Source organism: Priapulus caudatus, unplaced genomic scaffold (assembly GCF_000485595.1).
Source record: "Priapulus caudatus unplaced genomic scaffold, Priapulus_caudatus-5.0.1 Scaffold156, whole genome shotgun sequence".
NCBI classification, from domain to species: Eukaryota; Metazoa; Priapulida; class Priapulimorpha; order Priapulimorphida; family Priapulidae; genus Priapulus; species Priapulus caudatus.
Window position 1 is genome coordinate 463,502 of NW_014577217.1, and position 23,327 is coordinate 486,828.

The 23,327-nt window shown below is 40.3% G+C and overlaps 1 protein-coding gene across 1 annotated transcript; it reads left to right on the forward strand.

Annotated features, from left to right (window-relative positions):
- Positions 1 to 210: 210 nt before the first annotated feature.
- Positions 211 to 19,739, forward strand: LOC106806362 (RNA polymerase II-associated protein 1-like). The gene is made up of 25 exons (XM_014808274.1): positions 211 to 596; positions 2,884 to 2,982; positions 3,117 to 3,157; positions 3,516 to 3,837; positions 4,085 to 4,237; positions 4,444 to 4,656; positions 6,824 to 6,933; positions 7,314 to 7,415; positions 7,890 to 7,991; positions 8,297 to 8,464; positions 8,650 to 8,802; positions 9,089 to 9,293; positions 9,486 to 9,723; positions 9,873 to 10,043; positions 10,216 to 10,417; positions 10,615 to 10,724; positions 11,216 to 11,408; positions 11,616 to 11,762; positions 11,951 to 12,075; positions 12,163 to 12,369; positions 12,615 to 12,740; positions 14,191 to 14,304; positions 17,652 to 17,817; positions 17,990 to 18,247; positions 18,630 to 19,739. Exons 1-25 carry the CDS (start codon positions 380 to 382, stop codon positions 18,759 to 18,761), a joined length of 4,074 nt encoding a protein of 1,357 aa, XP_014663760.1. The 5' UTR covers positions 211 to 379; the 3' UTR covers positions 18,762 to 19,739.
- The last annotated feature ends 3,588 nt before the right edge of the window (positions 19,740 to 23,327 follow it).

A 23,327-nucleotide genomic window follows, 5' to 3' on the forward strand; every position in this document is an offset into this window, starting at 1 on the left:
ATGTGTAACACGATGTAAGACCTAAACTGTTGCATCCGTGGCCATAGAGTTGTATTAATATATATAATATATAACTCGGGGTCTAATATATAACTCTATGTCCGTGGCTGACTGGATTAGGTCCTTTATGGGGCATTCCGGTTTTTTTATGTACCGACCTTTTCTTGCTTCTTTTGCTGCCCTCTATCGGGAGAAACACAAGGCGGCATTATCAAACATGATCATTGGCTGTGAACAGAATGAAACTAATGCTGTTTGTGACAAATTGTACAATTACTGCACTGCAACTAGTACTCTTTTGTACTAGATATCTTTGGTAATGTTTGCATTGCATGACATAGCTATTTGAAGGTCTGCTAGTTGCAGTGACTGTTAAAAAATGGCAGAACGGCTACAAAGAGGTGAGACCGAAGAAGACTTACTCCGATTCCAAAAAGAGTTCCTTGCTGCAAAGAGCAAGCCATCAGCGGTTGTTGTTAAAAGGAAATCTCTAGCAGGAAAGGGAGAGAAAGACACAACACCTGCCAAATGTTCTGGTCTGAATAGGCCAGTCGATCACGATGTTGTATCTATGGATGTCATTGTCAATACCCCAGGTGAATCCAAAAGCAGACGATTACTTACGACGTGGATATTCGTCCGAGCATCGGACACCTGAGGCGCGTTCAGGAGAGCGAACGCTCGCGAGCGCCCCTCCCTTTGCGCTAGGGTTTATTAGCAGCGCACGTCATGCCGAACAATATTCTATTGCGTCGGCTTGTGACCCTCTCGCCAACGTAGTGTTAAGCGAGAAGGGAACTTGTGGCTAGGCTTAGTCTAGATACAATAATGTAACCCAACCCAAGAGGATAGGGTTACAAAGTCTCCCTATCCTTTTCTGCGGAGGAATGCCCGAGTGAATCACTCGGGCCGGTTTGCTGGTGCGTTTTCAGAGACTAGAACTTCCAAACTGGGTTTATTCTCAACACAAACCTTTCTCCGCTATCTGGGAACTTACTATGTATCGCAATACTCTGTATTAAACTAATATAACCTGTTACAAAAATTCGAAGTGACGACCGGCGAATATACTGAGCGCCATTTCTGTTGACCTGTGACGTACGCATTTCCCAATGCGCATAGCGATCGGCAAACTCAGCGCCCTCCGATTGGTCGGTGAATCCGCTCTTCAAACCGAAGTACGTCACAGGTCAACAGAAATGGCGCTCAGTATATCCGCCGCTCGTCACTTCGAATTTTTGTAACAGGTTATATTAGTTTAATACAGAGTATTGCGATACATAGTAAGTTCCAGGATAGCGGAGAAAGGTTTGTGTTGAAAATAACCCCAGTTTGGAAGTCCTAGTCTCTGAAAACGCACCAGCAAACCGGCCCGAGTGATTCACTCGGGCATTCTTCCGCAGAAAAGGATAGGGACACTTTGTAACCCTATCCTCTTGGGTTTTGGTTACATTATTGTATCTAGGCTTAGTCTAGATACAATAATGTAACCCAAACACAGGATAGGGTTACAACGCAAGCCTATCCTTTTCTGTGGAGGAACCCCTGAGTGAATCACTCGGGGAGGTTTGCTGGTGCATTTTCAGAGACTAGAACTTCCAAACTGGGTTTATTCTCAACACGAACCTTTCTCCGCTATCCTGGAACTTACTATGTATCACAATACTCTGTATTAAACTAATATAACCTGTTGCAAAAATTCGAAGCGACGAGCGGCAGATATTTCGAGCGCCATTTCTGTTGACCTGTGACGTACGCATTCCCAATGCGCATAGCGATCGGCAAACTTTGGTCAACTTTAGTGCGCTGCGAGCCCTTCAATTGGTCGGTGAATCCGCGCTTCAAACCGAAGTTTGCCGATCTCTATGTACATTGGGAAAGCCAGCGTCACAGGTCACCAGAAATGGCGCTCGAAATATCCGCCGCTCGTCGCTTCGAATTTTTGTAACAGGTTATATTAGTTTAATACAGAGTATTGTGATACATAGTAAGTTCCGGGATAGCGGAGAAAGGTTAATGTTGAGAATAAACCCAGTTTGGAAGTTCTAGTCTCTGAAAACGCACCAGCAAACCGCCCTGAGTGATTCACTCAGGGGTTCCTCCACAGAAAAAGATAGGCTCGCATTGTAACCTTATCCTGTGTTTTACTTTGGTTTACATTAATTGTATCTAGGCCTAGTCTACTACTAGTACTACTAGTACTAAGGCTCATAGGGTCTATGTCTTCCAAGGTACTGCCGGAACATACCCTGGTAACTATCTGATAGTGATATGGTTAGGGTTAGGGTTAGGGTTAGAACTTAGGGAGTAGGCATAGGCGACCCCCTAAACTCGTTAGTGGAGTAGGCGAGGTACGGTCTGGCATATTAGATAGTACCAACAGAGCATATAAATCATGTGGATTTATATGCTCTGGTACCAGGGTACACTCCGGTATACCGGACCGTACCCAGGGTACGTTCCGGCAGACATAGACCCTCTCAGCAGTACTAAATAGTACTACTACTAGTACTAGTACTAGATAGCAAAAATCATGATATGGCCCAAGGTTATAATGATAAGAGCTGTCCACATTGGCACATGTCGCACATTGCGAAAATGAATTGTGGTCAGAATATCCATAAACCTAAATCATGGAGTGTTGTCCATGTCATCTGACATCTGTGTTAGATGAACAAATATTGGCCATAAACGGATAAAGTTGTTAACCTGTTATCTTGGTAAAACTAGTAATAGTAGTATTTGTTTATAGTAGACTAGTTTTTCGTTTTGGTATCAGTATTTTGTTTCATACATTATAATTTCGTATATGTATACCTTACAATGCATATTCATATTGAAAGTAGAAATGTAATATTCATTATATTATACGTATACTTATAGTGCCAGGAGAGGAGCCAGACCGGAAGAAGTCAAAGTTTAAAGAAAGAAAGAATGTAAAGTTTGCTGATGAGGAAATGGACACAGAAGCTCTGCTAGATGGTTAGTTCTCACCAGTGACAATTAGATGTGTGAATACCGTTATGCTAATAATATATAAAACAAGTCATTTGGTAGAATACGTATACACTAATACTGCACAATTTTGGTTAGATATTTTTATTTCATTTTTGCAGAGCATGATACTCATTTGACGGCAGTCCTGTCTAAGATAATAGTAAGTACTTATATTATGTTAATTATCAATTCCAGCTTTAAATGAACATACCATTGTGATTTATTTGTAATTATCAGTGAAATTATTATAGGTTATTTTTGCAGTCATGTAGGTAATGTAATATACACAATGGTAGCCTAATGATTTATAGTGGTAATGTCTAAGGCAGCTACAAATATCAATATGCACAATGTCCATTCCATGTTGCCATGAACATATCCGTGCTCACGTAAAATGAGTTGATGTGCTTAATACACACGTTCCTGCGATTACTGATAAAATCAGGAGTCTATCAATATATATATCGGTAGACTCCTGATAAAATGTGAGGCTATTATATTTGCAATTTGTATCACAGGAACGGGATGTTGGAGCAAGCCGTGTTTCACTGCCCCTTCCAAACAGGCAGGGCTTTCCAGTGGCACAACACAGGGGTGTAGTTGATAAAGATCTGCCTCTCGGCCAGCCAGGCAAGAGACAAAGCCTATTTTCTCAACAGCTTCAAAAATCAAATCCAACATTCTTCAGTGCATCAAAGCCTGATATAGTGCTGGGTCAGGAAGATCATGACATGAAGCGACAGCCGTCTTCATCTCCTGTGTCAGCGACACATGAGAGGAACGCAAATGAGAAGATAGAAAAACACCGGATGGCAGTAGAGGAGGTCGAGACAGCTCTAGGTGGTTTTTTAAACCTCTGTCTCGATAGTGTTAATGAATTTGGGCTATATAGTAAAGCATTGCTTCAAGAGTAGGCTTGCATGTTGTACAAATCAGTTGGATCGTTGTTAAATTCGTTAATTAGTCATGTCATGTAAATACATGCTATTTACTGTATATAAATGAAAAGGCTTACTTGTGTATGACTGATTGGTGTATGTGCAGTTAATTGATTACAACACTAACGATTTGTTACACTTTGATTCAGGTTCTAACAGTTGCATCATAGAGGGATCTGGGCTGGGCCCAGCATTTGGAAAAGTAGCAATCCAATCGATACACGAAGAGAATGTCAGTAAGCTTGCAGCAATGTCAAATAAGGAGATTCTCCAGGAACAGGAAAAACTTGCTGCCACAATAGGTATATATTTTTCATGCGCTGTGTAATCTTCAAACTTTAATATATTTAACTAACATTTCTGTTTATTATGTTAAATCCTAACCATATTACCTTGGAATTCGTCATGTCCATTGCATATATAATTTTGTTAATATTTACAGGGGATTTAACACGTCAAAACTACTGATTCGGCCATTATTTGCGTATGTTTATGATCTTCCTATTAGATCCAAAGATATTGGGTTTTTTATTGACTCGACGGAAACCTAGTGATGTTTCCATGGCAACCAATGTAATGGAACCAGTACGCCCCCCATCAGCCAGTAAACGTGCCGAGGAGCTTCTTGAGGCGATGAAGGCAGTAGCTGGCGGGAGTCGAGCAGGCACGGATGAGAAAGTGGAAACAACTGGGGCCGGGAAACATGACGTTCCAGAATTAGGCAAGTGTAATAACTGAATTAATTAGCGATTCCACAAAAGTGTATACTTGTGATTTATCCATTGTAGCAACCCTCGCCGTAACCGACGGCACCGCGGCGACTGCCGTCGGTGCCTTCCTCACATGCCGTACTGCCCCTGAAAATCCCACATCACCGACGGCAGTCCACTGCTGTGCCCTTTTATGGAACTGCCGTCGGTGCCCTTCCCTAGCTAAAGTTCCTAAACTAAGAAGAAGTTCATATAATTTCCTGAGAGTCTATACCAAATGCAATGTTTAAAGATTTTAGGCAGAATCTCACACTCACAGTGTTTTGCGTGGCAATAAAAATACAACTGAACAACACAACTCAGTGCACGCCGCATACGGCTTACGAGATCCAAGCAGCTAAATATAACAAGGAGAGGAAGCGGATTGGCTGTGTGCTTTTCGCCTCAAGGGCGCCATATATGGACCATAATCAGCTGAAACGGCTGTGCAGACCGAACCCAGAGACATAACTCTGGGTCCAGGACATAGATGGGGTATGCAGGGCCTGACATTAATTTTTCAACCTACTTGCCCATTCGGGCAAGTTGGGTTGAATTTTCACTTGCCCGAATGTCAATCTCACTTGCTCGAAAATTCGATATTGTATTATGTGTAGTTTAACCCATTTTCTCTTCTGTTCATATTTTTGTTTGTTTTCCACCTGACTTTTTCTTTCATTTTCAATTTTCTTACCCGCCGACGTCAGGCCAAACTTGAAAAGCGTCGCCTGCTGGGCCATCATTGACAACCACTTGACTAAGTGACATGCTCTGATTCATGCGCGCGTGCCTGTATGCGTGCCTGTACGCGTGCCTGGGTGTGTGCCTGCGCGCGTGCTTGCGTGTGCCTGCGTGCGTGCCTGTGCGCGTGCGTGCATGCCTATGTGTGTGTGTGTGTGTGCAGGTGTGCCTACGCACGTGCCTACGTAGATCCGTAGGACCAACGACCCATAGGATTATATAACGGTAATTCATGGAAAATCGTAATGAAATTCACACGTTTATTTTTGCGTGCCGGCACACACGTGTATCATTCCCGATTGTAGCTTTTTCCTCAATTCCAGGAAAGAGTTTTACTGTCGTCTCTCTTTAGTCCAGTAATGCCCCACCCCCTACATTTTAGTAGTGATTAGTACCACGCTGAACCAATCGTGGCCCCCCCCCCACACTTCAATCAATGCAGCCCCTGCCAGCAGCCAGCGTCGACTGTGCATATACACGCGTGCCTCGCGGACCGCTTTCTCAAACCCCCTGAGCAGCATCCAGGGCCCTTACGCGGGCCCTGGACCCCGGCCGCAAGAGATTTCGCGCTTCGCACTCATGGTTCACATTGTACTATAAATAATCGATCCTCGCTCGTAGACACTCCACTATTTGCGCTAGCCGTAATACACTGTTTCACGTGCGTATGTACTACAGTTGCCCGATCGGCCAATACAAGTTACACGTTACGCCAATACAATACAATACAATACGTTACGCCAATCCAATACAATACAATACGTTACGCCAATACAATATAATACAATACAATACAATACGTTATGCCAATACAATACAATACAATACGCCACGTACAATACAAGTTAGACCCACGTTTATCGCAGGCCGGGGTGGACACAATTCATATTTAATGTCCACATTAATTCGTATTGGACGCCGGGGTGAAAAATGCAAATAAATATACTATAACTTATAGTATATATTTATTTGCATTTTTTGCACACATTTCTTTATAACATTTTACTTGTTACATTCACACTAGTATTAATTGAACAATGAAAAATGACTCATCACTCATGACTCGCCCCGGCCGCAAGTGACTTCGCGCTTCGCACTCGTGGCGTACATCGTTTAAAATAATATCTTAAGTACTCCTCTAAAGTTCCCAGTGACACATGTTTGAATTTTAGGTTGTGGACCACCCTGCTAAATACATGTAAAAAATAAATAAAGAGATGATTAAACGAGGAGAAAAAGGAGCTGAGTTATGAATGCACTATATGCAAATTCGTATTGGGGCATTTTATAGTGAAGTTGTACTGCAGTGTAAGCTATTTACTATGGTACCGAAAGATAAAATTTAGTAAGGTAGGTCTTGATGGCTAGCATATTATTATGGAAGTATTTATTTGCTAGATGAATCGGAGCTGCTTGTAAAACCGAAGAAGGAGTGGCTGAACATGAACAAAATTGAGTATGACAAAATGGCATGGTTGAAGGAGCTTCCACCAGTTGACAAAAACAAGGTACAGTTATCATGCACTGTAATTATTCAATATGGCAATTAATTAATTAGTTATTCAACATAGTTAATATGGAAGTTTGTAGTATGTAAGTAGTAAGTATTTAGGAATTTTCCACATAAGGAGTAAAGCCTTTTTTTAATGATATGGTAGTATGTTATATATGGAGAGTGTTGACAACACATTCAGTTAAAACGTGTTTTTAGTTCTAGCACATACCAATTATTCAATTATATTTTATTCAAAGTGAATAACTAACTAAATGCAAAACATGGAATTCCTTAGTGTTCCAGTGCTACTACTATATAAGAGTATAAATATAACAATTTTATATTTAAAAATATAACCAGGTCTTGTATGTGTGTATTTGGTGCATGCTTCAGATCAACTGCCCAGCACGATTTGATTTTGAGGGCATGCTGGTTCCAAGAAGTGAAGAGATTCCAGTATCCCGAGGCCTTCATCACCATGGAGATGAACCTGAGGTTAACCAGTATTCAATGTATCTTTCATCCTACCTCCATTCCTCTCTTTCGCTCTCTCGCCTTCCTTTTTTAGGAAATTAGTAGTTATTAAGGAAATTATTTGTTATTGATACCGATAGTGTCGTAGTAGGAAATGTATGGACACGCATTGGTAAATGTGTGCTCATACACAGATTAAGGGAGGGCGAGAGAGTGTGTTAGAGTGGGTGAGGGAATGTTGTAAGGGTGTGGTTCTCTCTCTCTCCCTCCCTCCCTCTCTCCTCTCTCCTCCTCTCTCACTCTCTCTTACTCCCTCCCTTCTCCCCCTCCTCTTCTCTGCCTGTCCCTTTCTGTCTCATGCTGTGTTATGTTAGTCACATCATGTAACTATTGACTCTATGTGACATTAGTGGCATTGATTTAATCTATGACATGGAAGTTGAGTTTCTGGAATCAAGAAATTTAGTTGTGAGTTAACCTTCTCATTTCTGACAGGTGGCAGGCTATACACTGGATGAGCTCATGCATCTCAGTCGAAGTACAATCCTGCAGCAGAGAGTAATCGCATTGCAGACAATCACCAAAGTTCTGAACCTGGTCAGTCTTGTTCATGTAATTTAATTGCTTTTCTTTGAAGATAATTATACTAGCTCGATATAAACCTTAAAATTGTTCTTAGCCATTCAAAAGAAATCATAACCCAATTATTGGAATTGTTTTCAAACCTATGGGTTAACATTATTTAGATAGATATTCTATAGGTATTTTTATGTGTAGAGCTGACAATCTTGTGGTTGCACACTGTTCTAATGCGTGCGAGAGCGATAGTTTTGAATGCAGGGTGGCCTTGCCGATGTTAGTTCATTACTGCTAACAAGGTGCTCGCTGGTGGCATGTTCCAGGCACACTGCGGAATGTATGATGGCTACCTGTCGCAGCCCGTCATTCCTCAGCTTCTTGATGCAGGGCTGATCTTCCTACTGAGATTCTCCCTTGACGATCCTGCCCTGCCTGTTCTGAGTGCTTCTGTGCAAGCACTCGCCGAACTACTAGCGCCCCCATCTGATGAGGTAGCTAATATGGTCGGGTTTCGGATGATGCTTCAGTCAATATGTGCATCAACATTACTTTGAATTCAACATTATTTATACGTTTATTTATACGTTATTATTCATATTTGTACATCAACGTTACTAATAATAAATCACTTTAAAAAATTGTTCTTTTGAACGTAAAACACTGGTTTTTCTCGCAGGTGTGTCTTGACCGGGTATTTGCATGGCACCGAGGCACCGAAACACCAAGAATGAGTGTTTCAGAGGAGCAAGTGAAAGAAAAGAGGGTGAAAGAGGAGGAAGAGAATGGTCCACTCACCGACGCTGAGTTAGTGAAACATGACCTGATCAAAGTGAGAGCTTTCGCAGTCTTACAAGATATAGCCATTTATCATAACCATATTTCCTTGCATCTACAGTTCGGTTCTTTATCCTAACCAATTACTCCACACAAATCAGGGTACATACGGAATTGAAATCACTTCATTATTTCTTCTTCTTATCATCTCGTCATCATCAAACTTTTCAACCTTTGTAATGTTACCTTTGGTAGCAAGATGGCATGTAATATTGTCATAGAGGTGATTAACTTGTTTGCATGATGTCAGGTAATAATAATAGTTCCTCTCTGTGTTGCAGGGCCTGCTGAAGATGTTTCTACTGCCGAGGCTGCGATATATACTGTACAAGTGCGAAGCAGATGAAAGTACCACTCAGAAATTACTGGACCTGCTTATTCGCGTGGCGCGCCACTCCTCTGAGGCAGCACAGCAGATTTTATACTGTCCTGGACTTTTAGATATCATTCTAGATAAATACCTACCTATAGTTTCATGTGGCATAGGTTAGTAAATTCTTCATTCCTCCCTTTTGTCTAACACAAAACCGCTCATACCATGTGTACTCATTATTTCATGGGGGTAACGTGTTTGTGATATACAAGGAACATAGAAGACTATACACATACAACTAGGAAATGAGGATGTATGTAGCGTATCTTAATATCGCATGAAGTTAATTCATTCCTGACCACCAGGTGGCACCATGCCATTGTCTCGAGCATTAAAGCTGCTCAGAGTCATCTGCATGTCTGGCCGGTATGCTGCGTCAACCATGTTGGCCCGTCATCGAGTGATGAACATTGTCACATGTTACGTCACCGTGGAGCCAAGTGAACTGCTACCCGACGCCAGCGACGCATTTGTGCTAAGCAACGAAGCGCTGAGGTTGTGGATTGTCTGTGTTACGTACGGACATGCCTGCGACGAGTTCCTGTAAGTCTGTGATGTTCAACAGAAAGCACAAGTAAACTTGTAGTCGGCTTAGATGTGCGTAACAATGTGGTTCACTTGTGGTTTTTGAGCGATTGATTGTGTAACTAGTGGTCATCTCAGAAGGAGAAATCCTTGTTCGTTCTTTTCAGAGAACTGTATCCTCTACTGATGGAGAACATACGGCGCATTCTGTCGTTATACCAGCAAGGTGTCGTGACACCTGCACACTCGCAGCGCCTAACACTAATCGTCAAGTTGCTAGAGAGTGTCACTAGTGTGGCAGCAACCAGAAAAGATTCATTAGATCGACTGTCTATGAGGTACTATTTTTCTACATACAACATTCTTTTTAATTGAACTATGATTATTTACAAGACTACAATGACTTACTGGTACTTTTGGTTGTTTTTATGGAGTTTTTCATTTTATTGCCATTGTGATGAAAGCTTTTCACGGGTCCTTTACAGTAATTTTTTCTCCCTTGTATTCTAGACCGAACGAGGCTGGTGACCAGCTAGCGCCACCTGCAGTCCGTTGGAGTCATGTTATGAGTTTAGTGCAGCCAATTGAGACATGTCTAAAATTGTTGCTGGGCAGGTGGATGCAGATACTAGATATTGAAGAGTGCTATACTGAGTTGGTTTCAGCTTGCATGAATTTCTTGGCAACCTACTACAACAAATTTAAATCTCAGGTATTGATCATAGAATCCAAATATAAGGTTCACTATGTTTGTTTAAGCAATTGCTTATTCTTGTAGTTTTTCTGATAATTTGATATTCCAAACATATTTGTGAATGTTAAGCAATGCTTTTAGTTTTAATGCTGTAAGCTGTTCCATTTAATGGCTTTTCCAGTTGCATATCTTATCTTTTTTACTTTGTTTTTCAGTCAGAATATAATGCTGTGGACTGCTTGGAACATGTAGATACACTCTGTAGTGAATTGCTCCTTCATTTTTCGACCTGCGACAGTTTCCAGAAAGCATTGAGTAAATTAGGGTTTGTATACACTGTGTTAGTACATGTGCATTGTACCTATATTGCCAATAAATAATTAAATTAAAAAAATTTCCAGCATGTGTGGCAGTGTAATTAGTAATATAAACAATGTCTCCAACTGTATTTAATATATTTTATTATACCCTATTAATTCTAGTTAACTTTACTTTGCTTGGTTACATAAAAATATTATTATAAAGCTGATTTCAGTGTTGGTATGTATAGAAATCTATTAGCATTTCTGCAATAGCATTTCTGAATTGCATTGCATTTCTATAGCATTTCTGAAGACTGCAATAGCATTTCTGCACCCTTTATGCAAAATTATATTTAGTACCCATCAGCGTATTCAAGTTGTACAAGCAAAAGTCATGGGTATGTAACTATTACGATATAGCAATATACAGCTACAGTTACAAATCTTACAACTAGATTGGCCAAGATTCTGTGCATAGGTAGAAAACTATCGCACTGTGTGACTGTTATTTCAGAACCTTTACGGCATTCTGTGAAAAAGTCATTGACACAAAGCATGTGGAAAGTGATAGTCTCCCCACACTGCACTGTTCTCGCGATGTAATACTCTGCCCAGTAATTAGAAGCAAGACACCATATGCTGTGATAACATCGTACCTGAGGATGATTGACACATTCTCAAACTTGCACCATGGCCTGAACACTCAGGTATTGCTCTATGTAATAGTATAGGTAGATTCTTGAAACTTCAGCAATTTTTCAGCTTCTGGTTAATCGTTTCGTTTCTTCTTACGTTCAGCCGTGCAGCATTAGCGGCACAATAACTGTTGGGTATTCATTGCTGTTTTCTGGTGTCTGTATAATTTTTCATGGTAAAATGTGTTTCTTATTTTAAGTGGTCTTTTTCTTTAACAGTTGTTTACCAGTGTGCTTGAGTGCGATCACGTGGTATCATATTTGCAACATGTAGCCAGGACAACGCACCAAAGCTCAACATGGGGCTGGTTCTCTAGGCATGAGACTCACTTGCTATATTATTTGGTCAGACTTAGTTCTAAGCAGGTATGTGTACTTATAACAATACCACGTAAAACTTTCACTTAATTTGCAATTTTCGATTCTTGATATGGGAACAAATCTTATTTTTGTGCATACTCCATTGTAAAGGCTTGTGTGTAGCAGGCTTATATACAAACTGAGTGATTGTTTACAGAAATGGCTATATGCATTGTGTTGTCTGTTTTTTAAAGTCCATCGCTCATGCCAGAGTGGACCACCAGGTGGCGCTAAGGGTACTTGCCAACCTGCTGACTGGGGATGAGCACTATGCCTATAGTCTTCTGTCATCTGTGATATTTAATCCTGAACTAATAAGGTATGTTAATTATATGCAAACAAGAGGAGCAATAGCTGGGGCAGACTTTTGTCTTCTGTTTCTATGGTTCGTTGTTCTATTCTACAGAGCGATATTGATGGACTCGGACATTATTGCGGGCGATGTCGAAAAGCTGAAGTTGGTTGACCAGAATTCGCTACAGGGAGCAGCACTGTTTGAATTAGAAGCGTCATCACAGCTGCTTCTTCGTGAGGCACTTGACCACGTGGCTAAGATTCGAGGAACATACATGCAGGCAGCATCAGCTTTGGGGAAACTTGCTGAAAAATCAAGGTATCCCATGTGAGACAAAAATACAGATACGTATAAACTCTGATCATGGTTCATATTTCTTCAGTATGCATAATTATTCATCTTTTTACTAATTCTACCATGGTTCTAAACCTTTTAGAGTTGTACTGTTCTACTATCTACCAGTCTAACTTACCTATTCTTCTTAATGAATTAGGAGGTATGATATTGAGTGTAGTGATGATATAAAATTATGAGCAATATTATTTTGGAAATTGCTCGTACAGATGCCATGCAGAGCTACTGCCTTTTGCTGTGACAAGTCAGATCCAGCAGCAAGCATTTGATACCATTTTACCTCATGACTGGATATTCTCACCTATAGTTGACCTCTACAATAAGTCCACAGATATGTGAGTGCACCTTTTGTGTTCTATTGGCAATATTGGTACTTGTTGAATTAAATATATTGTATTATGGCATGAATGACTTTGAGTTACTGTTCGCCCAAATATAGTTACTTTTAAACAGCATCATTAAAGGAATAATAGGTCCATTGATTATGCAATGTTGACGAATGCTAGAGTAACTGGCACCTTGTGTAGTTAATAAGTACATTACCTTATAGCCAAACGCGTATTAGTTTGTCCAATATCACTGCTGGTTACATTACAAACAAGACTTGAAATTGGTTGTTGATATGTATCAACGTATCATTTACGTGCCGTAAATGTCATCCAGGAGTCAAGCGATGACATAAACATTTGTGCCGCCTGTATGTATTGGACGCCAGATGAAACGGAGGTGTCAGCGGTGTAACCACGGCCATGGACTAAACATGGAAATAGAGTAAAACACATGTACTAATCACAGACGCACGTGGACATCCCTGACAAAAAGTTCCTTATCACGAGCGTACATGTTTACGAAATCACTGATGTAGCATTGCGTACGGCCGAGCATGCTGCGAAAATGTACGGTGCACTATAAATCTGTATCACACACGCTTCGGGCGAGCGGTTTGAAACTGTAACAACAGATTTTTGGACTCGCAGATTTCAATTAGACATTTCTTAGTAACCAGCCACGATATGGACAAACTAATACCGTTTGGCTATAAGGTGACTTAGTATTATTAACACAGGTGCAGTTACTCTAGCATTCGTCAACATTGCATAATCAATGTTCCTATTATTCCTTTGAGTTATTTGAGTTAATGAAGTTATCTATCTATCTATCTATCTATCTATCTATCTATCTATCTATCTATCTATCTATCCGATCTCTCTATATATATATACTTATCTTTCTTTCTTATATCTGCTTTTTGTCTCTAATGTCTCTGTATGTCTCGGTCTCTCTACATCTATCTCAATTTTTCAGCGAACAACAGGACTGTTTGTAGGTGGGGTTACTTCCTTAGCCATCTCCATGGTAACAAGCTGCCTGCAGTGATAAACATGATGCTAGAGTGTCACCCAAATCTATTCCAGTCTGTTACAATGGCAACTATCTACTCAGACTGGCTTGTGTATTTCTATCAGGTGAGTAGAAATTTAAGAAGGTATTTCTTGTGATGTACTGCTTAATGTCAATTGCTGTTTTCAGTGTTTTACATTGATTTCATAAATTATTTTGGGAAAGAAATATATGTATATATATATATATATATATATATATATATATATATATATATATATATATATAAAATGCAGTTATGAATTTAATGTAGTCATGATGTGGACAATTAAAGCCGTATTGTGTCCATATATTCATATTCCTATGTTGTGAATATTTCTTTAATTAAAAACTGCTGATTATAAGTCACACCTTTGTTTTGTTACCAGGCTGACCTCTTCTTAGAAGCAACTATTGCAGTGCTCTTAAAGGCCATTCTTTGGAGCTGTGTTCTCACAGAAGAATTGGTGCCCTCAACTTCAGTGAAGCTGTACCTGGTATTTCTTCATTTGCTGACCTGTGAGTAATTTAAAAATTGTATGAAAGTCTATAGAGCAGGGGGGCAAACTGTGCCTGCGGGCGCATGCGCGCCCTCTACGGGGTTCTGTGGCGGCCCGCGGAAGCCTGCAGCAAATAAAAAAATAAAATAAAAATAAATGAAATTTTTTTTTTTTTTAAATCAATAAATTTGTGTGAAAGTCAACATGTTTGTGCTTGAACCGAGGCTGACTTTTTCAGTGTCATACAGATTAGTGTTCTATTGTCTCTGGTTCGCTCGCAACGCCATTTCAGCTAATTACGGTCAGAGATGGCGCCTTGAGGCGAAACGCACGTATTATTTTAGAGCGCACTGCCAGATTTTAAACAGTGCGGCCCTTTGACTTTTCATGGCCACTGATGCGGCCCTCACTTTGTAAAGTTTGCCCACCACTGCTATAGAGGGTTCCACGACTTGGACTAAAAATAGCAATATTACCTACAATCCCGTGCCGCCGGCCATACTGGTTACAAACAGAGCGAACATGTGTGTCGTGTAATCTGTAGACTGGTACTGCTCCACTCTCGGCTTAGTTACTCGATGGGTCCATGCATCCATTGAGTAACTAAGCCGAGAGGTGGGAGCGAGTACCAGTCTATATAATCTGCTGATTTGCACAATCAACCGATTTTCATTAGCTATATTATAGTGTTATTATTGCAATAGATATTAGTAGTAGGTGGATCCGCGATTTTTCAGGACAGGTTTAAACGTGGTTAGGGTGCTCCGCTAGAGTTCAATGAGATTACACAGGTCAGGTTTCGCAGGGCTTATTAGCGTCGCGAGATTGCACGCAACACATATGTTCATGGACTTGAGTTTGTTTACATCGCAAGTGTTCAGAAATTTCACCGATTTTACTGCATATAGCTATCAAACACAGCGTTTTATAACATCTGGTGTATGCACATTTGCCAACTGTCTGAAGATCTCTGAAGTGTACGTAGTATGGACAAGTACTTTGATTCACTAGACACGTAGCCAAAGCACGCTATCTCGAGAAAATTGCGTGAATTGGGAATCGACACCCGTACGAGAATGGAGCGAGGACCACAACTTGTGCCCATCACGTACTTATTTGGATCTCGTGAATTGACTACCTAACATTCTAGCGAGTCCATTTTATACTCTCAAGGACTTTTAGACCACAAAAGCCTGGATGCCTACGATCGACTGTTCTGCGGTTGGGTTAGTAGTGTATCAGTCTACATCTATCATGTGAACAGTGAGAGTCCCATCTACGTTATCCGAGCACGTGTTATGCACTCCCAGTCTCTGATTATACCATCTCTCTATCCGTGCATGAGTCACGATGAGATAAATGGGACAGGCATCATGTCAGCACACTGTAATTGTAAAGCCGGGCTTGGTGAATTCTGTTCACATGTTGCCTCGGTGCTATTTATGAAGAGTATGCTGCACGTGCAAGAGAAAATCATCACCCCCACTCAAACAGCTGCCTACTGGATACCGGCGATATAGCATTATGTATATAAAATTACAAGTGTAAATGTGTAGCGGCGTGCGCCGTGCGTGCGGTGTATCTGTGTGTTGCAGAGGAGCATTTGACCGGCATTTACAGGTAATTATCGGCAATACTAGGCGAAAGAGAGTAGAGAAACATTAAGACATTGGTAGTAAATACATTTCGTGTTTATTCAGCATTGCTTTTTTATTGAAAATGCTCCAAGAATCTGTGGTCCGCCTGGTCCTCTCGTCACTTTACATTGTGTTGTGACCACGCTAGGCAGCCTAAAAAAGCTGTGTGGCTCTCTCTGATACCGATTGCTGCAGTTGACAACACCGCCAGGAGAGCGGCGTTGTGATGCATTTGCTTAATAGGCGAATATAAAGTGAGCAGAGGTGCGTTGCTCAATGTACTTGTACCATGCCTGAACTGGTTTCTGTATCCGTCATGGCCGTGTCGTTGCATTGTGGTAATATGAAAAATTGCGGAACCCTCTATAGGTGTTGAACAACAGTAGAGGGTGTCCATAGGCTGCAGGCCTAAATTATAAGCATAAGCATCGAACATAAATTAATTAAAAATACGCACGCTGTTACTGCGCTTACAAAACATACACTTTATTCATGTTAAATAACTACAGATTCGTGCTCTATGCTCCGCTCGAAACTTTTGCCAGCTCTATGATGCGAATTTCTACAGAGTAGTCGGATCCCGTTTCATACACAAAAATGGCCGACCGGCGACCATGGCTACGCCACTAGCTGGAATGGCACAATTACACAACACAAATAATTTTACTTCTAATGCTTTCTATAATGCCAAAAAAGGCCTTTTCTAGAGACGAAAGTCAGAACGGTGAACAATTGCGGATGCTTACTGTTGTACACCTCCTATAGCCTTCAATGACATTCATGATTCATTTGTAGTGGTTGCTACTGATTCATGAATATATTTAGCGAAAGATGGCGCCACCGTATAGTTATAAATTATATGATATAATTCTTGGGCTCTTTGTATAATATTTAAATTTACTACGTCACGAATTTTCTATGGTAAAATTTGTAAAAAAAAATTCCCATTTTTTTACATTAAAAGTAAGAACTAACGGGACTAAACGTATCGTCAAATTCTTACCTGATAAGATTGTTTCTCAACTAGTTAAAAATCCAAAAAACCTGGACGATTTGATATTGCGTTATTGACATTAATTGCTTGCCAGGGGCTATGTATGAGTCACGAGTGTATGTTCACATCGAACAATATAGTAAAATAGGAAGTATAATGCAGCAATTTAACCATAAAAAGTGAACAGAATTACTTATATTTTTGTGATATTTTTTTTATTTTTACTATTTACGGTGACGTAATCACTTTAAGCAGATAGGGCATTGGTGTTTGTTATAAAAACTACCATGATCGACTTGGTAGTCAAGTTGGTAGTTTACCTGTACATTGACTACACTTTCAATCATATACATCGTATTGCCCCTTCAGTTAGTTTCTAGGAATTTAAGAATATAGAATATCTAGAAAAGCTTGTTTTTCTTTTTCTGGGCCCTTGTATAATATTACCCATGCTGTAATTGGTATTATACATGTGAATTTCTCCTACATTGCCAGAAAAGGCTAGCTAAGTTTACTACTATTTACTCTCACATTTGAGATGCGTGCCTTGTTATGTATCGTTGGAATATATGCATACCGAATGTATTGAAGCAGTTTGTCTCACTTCAAGGGCTATTGAATAATTGTGACAATATACAGTTATGTAAAGTGTGATGATCGAAATTTCAATGAATTATAGTAATATTCAGCTAAAATTCCCAATGTAGTACAACATGTTTGGATGTTTAATTACAGTTACAGATCATTGCTGGAGCATTTTGAAGCTGTGTCGTTTGGTGATGCATTGTTCAGCTGTTTTGTGATCGTCCCACTGCAGCAGCGGTACAGCACAGAGCTGAGAAAGGTTATTTGGGGAGAACACATGGACTGCCTCAGGATTATGCGTGTACCTCTGACCAATGTAAGTTGAGCATCTAACCTATGTAGACCGAGAAGTGCGTGTGAAGAATGGCTAACCATAGCAGATTGCTGTTGAATTGAATAGAGAATTACCTTGCTATTTATTCTAAAACAGCTAACAGTTAAAAATGTTTACTAACAGCTAACAGTTTGATTATTGTTATTATTTTCAGCTTCCAGTTGCTATCTCTGCATATCTTCATCCTACAGAAACGGATGTTGACCTCTTGACTTTGTATTTCCGTGTACTAATTGGTCAAATAGTACATCCTGAGACATCTCCACTCATGTACCTTGTAGCTGTGCGCCACATTTCTAATTTCCTGTTTGCGAACTTTGATCCTAAATGCCAAATATATGACATGAAATACAAATATGAGGTCAAGATCAGAAAGAAGATGTTGCTGCAACTTTCTAGAGTAAACAACGTGGTGAGTTAGTACGAAATTTTAAATACTTACAACTTAAGAGAAGGTAAAAGCATACAGAGGTAGAATATAGAAAATTAAATAATGATCTGCTGACTGTTTTAGAAAACTAAACCCCAGGTAAACCATGGTAAAACAATAAGGTAATGTACTGCATATCGTACATAGTATAAAGTTGCACTTGTTAATAAAAGGGTACGCCAAGTGAAATGCTACAGTGATAATTGTTTTGGTAGATACGTTTACTATCAGGAACATTAATTAATGAGACATATTGCAGGCATTGTTTGCTATTTAACTGTGATGAAAAAAACTGTACAGGTGGTGGTAGCTTTGCATGTACATAACTGTTCCCAGTGTGAAGTCGTGTCCTCATCATTTTCAGGAACTAAGGCAGCACATTTTGAGGTACAAGCAGGCAAGCACAGCAGAGACACTAGGATTCGAACTGTATGTCAATGTGCCACAGCATGTAAATGATGTTCTGTTTTCTCATGGGCTCAGCACAGTTACGTGAAATCTGGAGAACTTCTATGGCGATTCATGGTCTTTTTATACCAATTATAGATAGTCAGGTGTGAGAATTTAAGAATTTTGTGCTCAAGAATGCAGTAAAGCATGAAAATGATTTCAATGCATAATATATATGCCATAAACTAGCTTTGCATACTAGTTCAGTAATACCCCGCATTATGTTCCTGATATGAAACGGTTCTCTTGTATGGAATTTTTCAAATGAGTGAACAGATTGTTTTACCTAAAAAGTTGGCTTGCACAATTGCCATCAAGTTAAAATTGATGCACTAAATATGCAGCCAACTGCCAAGAAGTCTGGCAGGCAACATTTTGTATTAGTTGCTAACCCGTTAGACTGTTTCCACCAAGTGAGAAACATCTACACCTGTAGTGTTTGGAATGTGTTCTTGCAATCGGTTCCCTGTATGACAGGTACAGTGTGCAAAGTCTTATTCTCAACTTTCTTTCCCTTCCTAGTATTATTTTATTACTCGTCTACATTATGTAAATACATAATGTGTTACATTATGTAAATACATAATGTGTTACATTATGTAAATACATAATGTGTTGTATTCAATACGCGTTTTTGATAGTGTTCACTTTGATAATTGTGTGTGCACTATGGTAGACTAAGGTATTACTTCATAACACTTTCTGTAGGCATGCATCTCTAATTATGTAATGGAAACCAGCCGGAATATGTGGATTACCTGTTGTGATTTCCCCTTACGGGAAATTTACAGTCAGCGTTTTTCTGGAATGTATTACTTCCGCAATGCTGAGTATTACAAAATCTCTGTTATGTGTGAAATCATGTAGGTTGGGAAATAGTCACGTGGTGAATAGTGAATCAGAATGCGAGTTGGCATACTTTGTTACTATAAGTGAAACCGTGGAGAACTTGTATTGCCACTTTATACGTGCAACTACTATTAGTAGAGAACCTTTTGAATAAAATTTGTCTTTACAGCCATTATACCTATAATAATAACTATAAATATAATGCAAGATCCTGTGTATTCGGGTTCTCGGGTTCATGGTACAACCTATATAGTCTACTATATAGGAGCATTGGCGCGAGCGGCAAGAACGGCGAGGGCACGATGGAATGACCTTCAGGCTTGAGTCGTTATCGTTTATAAGGCACTGGCCACTGCGTATATATTTCTAATTTTTCGCGGACGTGTTTACCCTTGGCTTGTGAATGGGTAAATATACCATGGGCATGGGTCGGCCAACGTTAATCCGGGGGCAGCGTGAAAACGTGATTATTGGCAGGTGAATTGAGCTGGGTGTCTGCCTACGCCTGCGGGTAGGTCGCGGCAAGTTTACGGCTGCATGGGGTGTCGCTGATGCGTGGAATAACGTGTAGATAAGTATGTGTCGACACTCGAGAATGGCTGACGTCATGTAGTTGTGATTAGGTCAATGTTTAAATGAATGCGCATTCTATGAAAATAAAGGCGGAGCGAGGTTAACGAGAACTATAACGACCCTAGAGAAGAGACCGAGAAGGTGACACGCTGAGGGGACCGATTTGCTAAGGAACCTTTTATTTTCCTCGCGAGTAGGGGAGACTTGCATACGTTGTGTAGTGAAATCACGTATTTGGTCACAGTTAAGTCATGTAACACCCTTCACCTGCGTGGAACCAACTGGTGTTCTTACCTCTAAAGCACGCGCCCACACGCAGGACTAAACATGGAAATAGAGTAAAACACATGTACTAATCACAGACGCACGTGGACATCCCTGACAAAAAGTTCCTTATCACGAGCGTACATGTTTACGAAATCACTGATGGTAGCATTGCGTACGGCCGAGCATGCGTGCGAAAATGTACGGTGCACTATAAATCTGTATCACACACGCTTCGCCGGCAGCGGTTTGAAACTGTAAACAACAGATTTTTGGACTGCGGATTTCAATTAGACATTTCTTAGTAACCAGCCACGATATTGGACAAACTAATACGCGTTTGGCTATAAGGTGATGTACTTATTAACTACACAAGGTGCCAGTTACTCTAGCATTCGTCAACATTGCATAATCAATGTTCCTATTATTCCTTTGAGTGTTGTTAATGAAGTTATCTATCTATCTATCTATCTATCTATCTATCTATCTATCTATCTCGATCTCTCTATATATATATACTTATCTTTCTTTCTTATATCTGCCTTTTTGTCTCTAATGTCTCTGTATGTCTGTCGGTCTCTCTGCATCTATCTCAATTTTTCAGCGAACAACAGGGACTGTTTGTAGGTGGGGTTACTTCCTTAGCCATCTCCATGGTAACAAGCTGCCTGCAGTGGATAAACATGATGCTAGAGTGTCACCCAAATCTATTCCAGTCTGTTACAATGGCAACTATCTACTCAAGACTGGCTTGTGTATTTCTATCAGGTGAGTAGAAATTTAAGGAAGGTATTTCTTGTGATGTACTGCTTAATGTCAATTGCTGTTTTCAGTGTTTTACATTGATTTCATAAATTATTTTTGGGAAAGAAATATATGTATATATATATATATATATATATATATATAAAATGCAGTTATGAATTTAATGTAGTCATGATGTGGACAATTAAAGCCGTATTGTGTCCATATATTCATATTCCTATGTTGTGAATATTTCTTTAATTAAAAACTGCTGATTATAAGTCACACCTTTGTTTTGTTACCCAGGGCCTGACCTCTTCTTAGAAGCATCTATTGCAGTGCTCTTAAAGGCCATTCTTTGGAAGCTGTGTTCTCCAGAAAGAATTGGTGCCCTCAACTTCAGTGAAGCTGTACCTGGTATTTCTTCATTTGCTGACCTGTGAGTAATTTAAAAATTGGTAATGAACAGTACTATAGAGTATAGAGGGTTCCGCGACTTGGACTAAAAATAGCAATATTACCTACAATCCCGTGCCGCCGGCCATACTGGTTACAAACAGAGCGAACATGTGTGTCGTGTAATCTGTAGACTGGTACTCGCTCCCACCTCTCGGCTTAGTTACTCGATGGGTCCATGCATCCATTGAGTAACTAAGCCGAGAGGTGGGAGCGAGTACCAGTCTATATAATCTGCTGATTTGCACAATCAACCGATTTTACATTAGCTATAGTATAGTGTTATTATTGCAATAGATATTAGTAGTAGGTGGATCCCGATTTTTCAGGACAGGTTTATCAACGTGGGTTAGGGTGCTCCGCTAGAGTTCAATGAGATTACACAGGTCAGGTTTCGCAGGGCTTATTAGCGTCGCGAGATTGCACGCAACACATATGTTCATGGACTTGAGTTTGTTTACATCGCAAGTGTTCAGAAATTTCACCGATTTTACAGCATATAGCTATCAAACACAGGTTTTATAACATCTGGTGTATGCACATTTGCCAACTGTCTGAAGATCTCTGAAGTGTACGTAGTATGGACAAGTACTTTGATTCACTAGACAACGTAGTATGGATAAATACTTTGATTCACTAGACAACGTAGCCAAAGCACGCTATCTCGAGAAAATTGCGTGAATTGGGAATCGACACCCGTACGAGAATGGAGCGAGGACCACAACTTGTGCCCATCACGTACTTATTTGGATCTCGTGAATTGACTACCTAACATTCTAGCCGAGTCCATTTTATACTCTCAAGGACTTTTAGAACCACAAAAGCCTGGATGCCTACGATCGACTGTTCTGCGGTTGGGTTAGTGGTGTATCAGGCTACATCTATCATGTGAACAGTGAGAGTCCCATCTACGTTATCCGAGCACGTGTTATGCACTACCAGTCTCTGATTATACCATCTCTCTATCCGTGCATGAGTCACGATGAGATAAATGGGACAGGCATCATGTCAGCACACTGTAATTGTAAAGCCGGGCTTGGTGAATTCTGTTCACATGTTGCCTCGGTGCTATTTTATGAAGAGTATGCTGCACGTGCAAGAGAAATCATCACCCCCAATCAAACAGCTGCCTACTGGATACCGGCGATATAGCATTATGTATATAAAATTATAAGTGTAAATGTGTAGCGGCGTGCGCCGTGCGTGCGGTGTACCTGTGTGTTGCAGAGGAGCATTTGACCGGCATTTACAGGTAATTATCGGCAATACTAGGCGAAAGAGAGTAGAGAAACATTAAGACATTGGTAGTAAATACATTTCGTGTTTATTCAGCATTGCTTTTTTATTGAAAATGCTCCAAGAATCTGTGGTCCGCCTGGTCTCTCGTCACTTTACCTTGTGTTGTGATCACGCTAGGCAGCCTAAAAAAGCTGTGTGGCTCTCTCTGATACCGATTGCTGCAGTTGACAACACCGCAGGAGAGCGGCGTTGTGATGCATTTGCTTAATAGGCGAATATAAAGTGAGCAGAGGTGCGTTGCTCAATGTACTTGTACCATGCCTGAACTGGTTTCTGTATCCGTCATGGCCGGTGTCGTTGCATTGTGGGTAATATGAAAAATTGCGGAACCCTCTATAGGTGTTGAACAACAGTAGAGGGTGTCCATAGGCTGCAGGCCTAAATTATAAGCATAAGCATCGAACATAAATTAATTAAAAATACGCAC